Below are 9,271 nucleotides of genomic sequence, written 5' to 3'. Positions count from 1 at the left end.
GTGATTGAACTAAAGCAGTCGCACAAACCAAACACAGTGATATTGGAGTTTTTGCAGGTAAAGGATGCTCGACAAACTCGACTGGTGTTTTTGTGAGCTGCTCCAGGGCTTTGGTCTCCACGAACGAGGACATCTGATAACTGCGTTTGGTTTCTGAAAATGGAGAAATGTAGGTTTAAATGACAGCTTTATTATTATTAGATATAGGTCAGCTAACGCAAATGACTGTACTTACTTTTGGAAACCTCAAAGGAGTGGAATTTAGTGGGCTGGATGTAATTGACTAGCGTGGACATTTCTTCAGTGGCAAACGCTTCAGAACCCGCTGTACCCTATAGACCAAACAAATGTTACCGCAACCCCTAAAGATTGCATGCATTATACAGTGACCTCAAAGTATTTAGACACTTTAATAACAATGCAAATGTGTGAATGTCAATGCATTTAACATAAAAAAAATATAAAATCAAATATCATCTGAATGCTTCCGGAGAACATTGTTTAAAAGGTTCAAACATATATGCATACATACACGTGTACATCCCACTCTCACTACTTATTATGTCCAACAGTGCGTGCATCGCAGAAGATTCCAGCACATCTCAAATTCTGTATTGTGTTTTGGAGAATAGGAAAGGACACTGATGGAAATCAGCTTTTGACATTTTTAAGACTATATTGTCTCGCTACATTTTATGTGTCATAGACACGCACGATTAAATAATACTTTCATACTTATTGCATCATTTTGGCAAGCCTGATTGGAAATTATGCTCAAAAACTGATATTTCCCTTGATTTTTCTTTTTTTTTTTCTCATATGCTCTTTACTGACACTTTTGTCCACTTAATTAACAAGTGCACTCATTTTAATTTATTTTTATTAATTATTAGCAGAAAAATTGGAATTAATGCCACAGATGTGGGACAGTCATTATTTCTTAAAATTAATTTTAGAAATAATTTTCATTTGGTTGTTTTTTCACTCTTTTATCTTTTTTTTTTATTTTTTTTTTATTTTAGATTTTCATAACTTTAAACGTGAAATAATTAGCATAGATTTTTGGGTCTGGGACAAGGCTAAAACTCCCAAATCTATACATAAAAGACAATTGAAAAGTACTAAAAACAAATTCAGTTTTCAATTCAGTTTTAATTTTAACTTCATTTAATAAATAAATAAAAGAAATAGATTTTAAATGTTTAATTTTTTTAATATACATTTTTATTTTTCAATAAAAAAAAAATTGAAGTTACATTTTTAAATTTTAAGTTAAATTTTTAATTGTATTTTTCATTTTATTTTAATTTTAATTTTACTTTTTAATTTTATTTTTAATTGTATTATATTTTTATTTTATTTTTAATTTTACTTTTTAATAAAAAAATGTATTTGTATTTTATTTTTATTGAAATTGTATTTTTTATTTAATTTTTATTTGTAATTGTATTGTATTTTTATTATATTTTTAATTTTACTTTTTAATTACATTTTTTACTTGTATTTTATTTTTTTTAAATGTATTTTTTTATTCTAATTCTAATTCTTAATTTTATTTTTAATTTAATTTTATTTTTATTTTAAATTGTACTTTTTAAATTGTATTTTTATTTTTATTAAAAAAAAATATTTTACTTCTTAATTTAATTTAATTACATTTTACTTTTATATAATTAAATAATAATTTTACTTTTAATTTTGCAAGCAGGCACAGTTATGGTCAATCCGCTATGGCAATATATCAAATTCCCACTAAAATATAAACATCTGTGAGTAAAAACCCAGACCTACCTCATCCATGGACTTCTTACAATCATCATCATCATCGTCTTCATCATCATCTTCATCAGCCTCCACCTCTGCAGACACTAAACCACAAAAACACAAGACAGTCAAACTGCTTTAATAAATCATATGTGTGAGTGTTAAAACACCTCATAAACTAACTTAAAATCACCAACATCAGAAGGAAACTTGCACAAACAAATCTGACCCATGTGTGTGTGTGAGTCATTTATTTTGAACAGCAAAACAGAGCAAGAGTAGACACCTTAAAGTGATATTTCTAACAAAAAATTGAAATAAATATTTTGATTTGCGTTTGTTCCTCAAGCAAAACGTATCATACGACTTCAGAACACTTGGCATGAGTCGTAAGGGCTACTTTTATGGTGTGTTTTTGTGTCCTTTCTAAAGTTCAACAGGTCAGAACTCATTCAATTTAATTATATGGGAAAAAGCAGAGTGAACATTCTTCAAAAACATCTCCTTTTGCGTGCTGAGTGATGTAAGTCAGGTCTCCTAAGCAACCAAATTGGCCCGGTTGCTAGGGAGGGTAGAGTCACATGGGGTAAGCAAATTGGCCCGGTTGCTAGGGAGGGTAGAGTCACATGGGGTAACCTCCTCGTGGTCGCTATAATGTGGTTCTTGCTCTCGGTGGGGTGCGTGGCGGGTTGTGCTTGGATGCCGCGCGGAATAGCGTGAAGCCTCCACACGTCCTAGGTCTCAGCGGTAACGCGCTCAACAAGCCACGTGATAAGATGCGCGGATTGACGGTCGGACGCGGAGGCAACTGAGATTCGTCCTCCGCCACCCGGATTGTGGCGAGTCACTACGCCACCATCTTAAGCTGCGTTCACACTGCCAGCGACATGCAGCGACAAAACGACATCATCTCATTCATTTTCAATGAGAGCTGGCGACTTCCGGCAACACGAGCGGCGGCGACCGTTGGCGACCGGATGTGGAAGACAAGACAAAGTTGAAATTTTTTTACTTTATGCAAATGAAGAGCGACTTTCGGCAGCGACAGCCAATACGAGAGAAGATGGTAGAGCTCACATGATCCTAATGTTTTAATAATAATATGAATTGTAAAGAAACAGTGCTGTTTAATCTCTCCATAAACACCGTGTGAACGCAGCCTTAGAGCACATTGAGAATTGGGCATGCCAAATTGGGGAGAAAAGGGGAAAATATTTGTATTTTTCAGGTTTGGAAAAATATGAGGGTGGCAAAATAGCAACGAATGTTTTGCATCAAACTATAAATACTTTGAAAATATCCATTTGTGCTTTATGAATCATATTTAGTTCATTCTGATCCCATGTGCATTTACTTGATAATTGGGCCATCCTTTCAGTTTGGGAATAACTCACAGAGCAGCTGTGAATCTTTAGAAACCAAGTTTGATTTCTGAAGTGTTTTGGAGTCGTGGATCTCTTACAGGTGGATGTTTGAGGAATCTACATCGTGCTGAGAAACCAGCTGTTCAACATCAGCTCTCTGCCTGAATGCTTTCTGGAGTCAACCTTTAAAAACCGCTTGCATCAATCGGCCTCTCACAACGCCTCCATAACACACAAACACGGGCGGCTGGGTGTTCATCTCTGACCTGCAGAGTGTCTAAATGTCAGGCGCATTTCTCTCCACAAGCGCCTGTACACAGACACCAGCTAATGGATATGAGAACTACAACAGAACGCTGTCGGTAATTGAGGCAGTTGAAGAGTTAACGGTCGTCGTAATCAGAAGGTCGCTGGTTCGATCCCCACAGCCACCACCATTGTGTCCTTGAGCAAGACACTTAACTCCAGGTTGCTCCAGGGGGATTGTCCCTGTAATAAGTGCACTGTAAGTCGCTTTGGATAAAAGTGTCTGCCAAATGCATAAATGTAAATGTAAATGTCGTTTGTGTTTGTTCCCTGCAGTCTTACTTTCTTTCTTTGAGCTAAACATATAAGCGAGAACTCTCATTTTTTACACTCTAAAAATGTTTAATGCAACCATAATATTTGCTCTCTGTCTGTATTATTTTCTTGCTTTAAACTAAAAATATCTAAACATTCTTAAAATAGATGCAATTACTTGAACACAATTCAGTGAAGTGAAAAAAATAAATAAATACTGCATAAGAAAATATTTTTGCCATGTAATTGCGATGACAATTAAGCTGTAAAAAAGGTCATTTAGAACTTGTAATGATATTATTACATCACAATCTTGAGCTCTTTAACATATGACCAGCAGATACATTGGGGGGGGGGCGCTATATCACGAAAAAAGTTTACGCTTAAACTGTTAAAGTCTTCGTACACATAAGTCAGGCATATGAGGTATCATATGAAAGCTTTGAATCTGACGTTTTCAGAGATAACATCACTTTTGCATTTATGTTACTTAAAATAACAAAAAGGCCTCAAAACATTCGCGTTGAAAATTAGCGCCCTCTAGAGGTAAGGGGTAGATATATTTATATGAAAATAAAAAGTCCTTCACATATCACATAAATGGACAAGTCATATATCAAATGAAAGCTCTCTTTCACAGGAATTTGCCTGTATATGTTATTTTGATGTACTTATAAGACAGTTCGAAATATTTTCAAAAGAATCACAAAGTGAAATATGATTTCTGAAGGTCATAAAATACAAATGTCTCTTTTTGCCCCAATAACTGCTGCTGTAAGCCCCAAATAGCTCAAACTTTATATCTGCTTTACTTTGTAGGGAATTCTCTGAAAAAATGAGCCATTGGTTACTTGTCTATGAGCTAGATTGGGTGAATAATCCAATGTTATATATAAGATGTCTAGAACAAATTATGCCATTCATCCTAAATGAAAAGCATCAAATCATCAAAAACTCATCAAAAAAAATATGTTTTTGACTATTGATGCTAAACTTTATACAGTCGCAAAGGAGAGAATCTCAGCTTTCTAGTGACACCCAGATTGAGTTTGTAGTCCACTCAGAGGCCGAGATATTCAATGAAATACTGAGGGTGGTGCTTGAACTGAACATTAGACTGAATGTCTATGGACGAGCACATCTGTGAGGGCTATAATGCGTTAAAATGTATAAATACATTTCAGATCTGTGTATTGTGATGGATGTGATAGAGAAAAAAAAATTCTAGTGCTTACTGCCACCTAGTGGAATAAAATGAGACTTTCAAAGTGAGATTCATTTAAGGGGTTAATAAAGGATGAGTAGGTGTATCCAAACTATAAAGTGGTAAAAATGATAAAAGTGTAGAATATGATTCATTTACTACCTGCAGGTCCAGCACTCGGTGAGGACGGCTCAAATACGCTGGACGAGTCGCTGTTGGACGCTTGCTCGGTAAGTTTTTTCTTCGTACTGCCGTCTGACGGTTTGGGGTGGGATTTCTTGTTCTTAATGAGGATTTTTCCCATGAGTTCTTGTGGGCTCGGCAGAGGAACACCAGACTCCAGCTACAAAAACACAATCTGTGATGAGACACAAGCTTGACCCAAACTGATGCAACTGTCCATGAACATGAGGGTGTTTCTTCAACTAAAGGCACTTTAATGCACCAGCGGTTGATTTGTATTGCATTTGATTTTGTATAACTAAGTGATTTCAACTACTTTACTTGTCATTATATGAAAGTCAACTTAAAACAGTTTTTTTGTAATTATTTTTTATACTTTCAAATGCCTTTTATGTGTACATTTGATTGTTTTACCCTATTGTTTTTTGTTGTACCAGACCAAATCTTTCAATCTCAAAATATCAAAGAAATAATGATAATAATATTATAATATTATAATTATATGCTGGCAGCCATATCACCCTGCAGCTCTTAACTGGTTGCCCACTAAAGCTAAGCAGGGTTGAGCCTGGCCAGTACCTGGATGGGAGACCTCCTGGGGAAAACCAAGGTTGCTGCTGGAAGTGGTATTAGGGAGGCCAGCAGGGGGTGCTGGCCTCCCTAATAGGGTGAGGGTGCTCACCCTACGGTCTGTGTGCATTGTGCCTAATGCCCCAGTATGTTGATGGGGACACTATACTGTAAAAAGGCACTGTCCTTCAGATGAGATGTTAAACCGAGGTCCTGACTCTCTGTGGTCATTAAAAATCCCAGGACACTTCTCGTAAAGAGTAGGGGTGTAACCCCGGTGTCCTGGCCAAATTCCCCCCCATTGGCCCCTATCTATCATGGCCTCGTATTAATCTCCATCCCTGAATTGGCTACATCACTCTACTCTCTCCTCTCCACCAGTGTCTGGTGGGCGTACTGGTGCACTACGGCTGCTGTCGCATCATCCCTATGCTCTGTAAAGCGCTTTGAGTGCCTAGAAAAGTGCTATATAAATGTGAGGAATTATTATAATAATAAAGTTAATAGTAATTATTACATTTTTTAAACAATTATAATCTAAATAGAGACTCAAATAAACTATCCTTTGCAATATTTATTTTATGAAACATTTTTTTGTCAATTTTTCAAACATTTTGCTCCAAAGAAAGTTTTTTATAAAGTTAGTGTACGTGTGACAAAAGTGTCAGTGATGAGCATACTTGAGATGAAATATGACACGAGTGATGTCATATCCAATCCCATTCATTTTGCCAAATTGTGCAAAAAGTGAGAAAATATTTTTTAATTGTGTATTTAATTTAGGATACATTAAAATTGGTCTGCCATTTTAATAATAATAAAAAAAAATGACATTTCAGGGGGCGAAATGGCCAGTGATACATGTCTATCCTTTTTGGACATTATTAATAAACACATTTATTAAAAAAACTATTATTAAAAAAATATGCACTAGTGAGTTTGAAAAGTGTGTTTAAAAGGGAGATTAGTTTATCTTCTAAAAGTCTGCAGGACCAAAAGGTCTCAGTTGCAGAAACACCCATATATAGATTCGGAAATAATAAACTTACAGGATATTTCTCGAGTGGCTCCGTCAAAAGTGCATCCCCAAATATCGATCTGCAATATTCTGCCATCTTGGCTTGTTGTTTGGGACTGTGATTCAAAATAAATACAATTATTGTCATTAAACCGTCATCCTCATAATAGCAATCAATAAATAAAAAATTGTTTTGCGACATATGCATACATCTTATTCCTGTAAAAATACCCTTTTATTTATCATTTGGAATTCTGTAATATATTTGATAAATTATAAATGAAATTCTCTGACTGCGCGCACATCATGTCATCTTTGATTTCATGCAGAAAATAAAGTGAGCGTTCAAGCTGCCGCTGAGCGTTACATCTATCAAGAGAACAATGATGACTGCAAACAAATTATGCATTTCAGAGACGGCTGTAATCGTTCTAGTCCTTGTTGCCATAGTTGCAGGCAGCCCTGAGGAGCAAAAGTACCCATGGCTGCGGGAGGTGTGCAGATACACTTACGAGTCCACATGATTCTCAAAGGACAGGATGATGGGGAAAGGAGACGTTTTAAAAGCGCACCCCGCGATGGCTTCAATCACTTCCTGGAAAATAAGAACAGATTAAATTTAAACTGGTTTAATTAAGCAATCTGATCCGCTGGAAAATCAAAGGAATATTTTGATAAAGTTGAATATTGTTCCAATATATTTTATAATGCAATTAGAATAGCAAATTCAGAGCTAATCCGATGGGGTTAAATATTTTGTTATATTTTACTATTACTATTTTTTACTTACTAAAATGTACTCTTGATAACTACAAGATGAAAACTAAATGAAAACTAAACAAATCTAAATCAAATAGTAAAGAAAGAAAATAAAATAAAATGCAAACATAAAAATGTAAAACAAATTAAAACTAAAAACAAAAACAAAAAGTAACAAAGTGAAAAAAGCGAAAGCAAATAAAATGGAAACAAAACAAAATGAAAACAAAGAAATGTGAAAGATGTAGAAAATTAAAACTAAACCAATTGAAAACAAATGGAAACAAAGCTAACCAAAATTAAAGGTGAGAAAAATGAAACCAATCGGAAAAAAAATTAAACAAAGCTAACAAAAACAAAAGAGAGTAAACAATGAAAATGAAAACAAAATGAAAACGTGGCAAACAAAAGTGAAAGATGAAAACAAAATGAAAACAAAAACAAATGGAAATGAGGCAAACAAAAGCAAAATAATAATAATAATTGATCTATGGTCACACATTATACATATGTTTTTTTTGTTGCATATATACAGTGAAATAAGTTTCTTCACATATTCCAGCTAAGCTGGTGTCAGAGTGCAGGGTCAGCCATAATACAGTGCCCCTGGAGCAGATAGGGTCAAGGGCCTTGCTCAAGGGCCCAACAATGGGTCTTGGCGGTGTTGGGGCTTGAACCCCCGACCTTCTGGTTGACTAAAATAAAAATTAAGTGAAAACAAGTTAAAACGAAGCAAACAAAAGTGAAAGATGAACATGAAATGGAAACAAAACAAAATGGAAACAAAGCTAACAAAAGCGAAAGATGAAATTAATATGAAAACAAAAACAAATGGAAATGAAGTGAACAAAAGCAAAAGACTAAAATGAAATTAAGACAAAACAAAATGAAAACAAAGCAAACAAAAGTAAAAGATGAACATGAAATGGAAACAAAAGAAAATGAAGCGAACAAAAGCAAAAGATCAACATGAAATGGAAACAAAACAAAAACGAAGCGAAAAAAAGCAAAAGATGAACATGAAATGGAAACAAAACAAAATGAAAATGAAGCAATCAAAAGCAAAAGATTAACATGAAATGGAAACAAAACAAAACAAAAACAAAGCGAACAAAAGCAAAAGATGAACATGAAATGGAAACAAAACAAAAATGAAGCAAACAAAAGTGAAAGATGAACATGAAATGTTAACAAAACAAAACAAAAATGAAGCAAACAAAAGTGAAAGATGAACATGAAATGGAAACAAAACAAAAACGAAGCGATAAAAAGCAAAAGATGAACATGAAATGGAAAAAAACAAAACAAAAATGAAGCAAACAAAAGTGAAAGATGAACATGAAATGGAAACAAAACAAAATGAAAACGAAGCAAACAAAAGCAAAAGATGAAAATGAAATAGAAACAAAAAAACAAAAACAAAGCGAACAAAAGCAAAAGATGAACATGAAATGGAAACAAAACAAAAATGAAGCAAACAAAAGCAGAAGATGAACATGAAATGGAAACAAAACAAAAAACAAAGCGAACAAAAGCAAAAGATGAACATGAAATGGAAAAAACAAAAACGAAGCGAACAAAAGCAAAAGATGAACATGAAATGGAAACAAAACAAAAACGAAGTGAACAAAAGCAAAAGATGAACATAAAATGGAAACAAAACAAAACAAAAATGAAGCAAACAAAAGTGAAAAATGAACATGAAATGGAAACAAAACAAAAATGAAGCAAACAAAAGTGAAAGATGAACATGAAATGGAAACAAAACAAAATGAAAACGAAGCAAACAAAAGCAAAAGATGAACATGAAATGGAAACAAAACAAAACAAAAACAAAGCGAACAAAAG

The 9,271-nt window shown here is 34.1% G+C and overlaps 1 protein-coding gene across 1 annotated transcript in view; it reads right to left on the bottom strand.

Annotated features, from left to right (window-relative positions):
• Positions 1 to 9,271, bottom strand: part of LOC127657387 (1-phosphatidylinositol 4,5-bisphosphate phosphodiesterase beta-1-like) — an 85,521-nt gene that overhangs the window by 20,153 nt on the left and 56,097 nt on the right. Inside the window, 6 exon segments of the mRNA XM_052146146.1 lie at positions 69 to 153; positions 236 to 332; positions 1,792 to 1,868; positions 5,056 to 5,236; positions 6,696 to 6,780; positions 7,177 to 7,259. Coding sequence (XP_052002106.1) covers positions 69 to 153; positions 236 to 332; positions 1,792 to 1,868; positions 5,056 to 5,236; positions 6,696 to 6,780; positions 7,177 to 7,259 — 608 coding nt within the window.

Source organism: Xyrauchen texanus, chromosome 16, assembly GCF_025860055.1.
Source record: "Xyrauchen texanus isolate HMW12.3.18 chromosome 16, RBS_HiC_50CHRs, whole genome shotgun sequence".
Taxonomy (NCBI): Eukaryota; Metazoa; Chordata; class Actinopteri; order Cypriniformes; family Catostomidae; genus Xyrauchen; species Xyrauchen texanus.
This window is presented reverse-complemented; position numbering and strand designations above follow the sequence as displayed.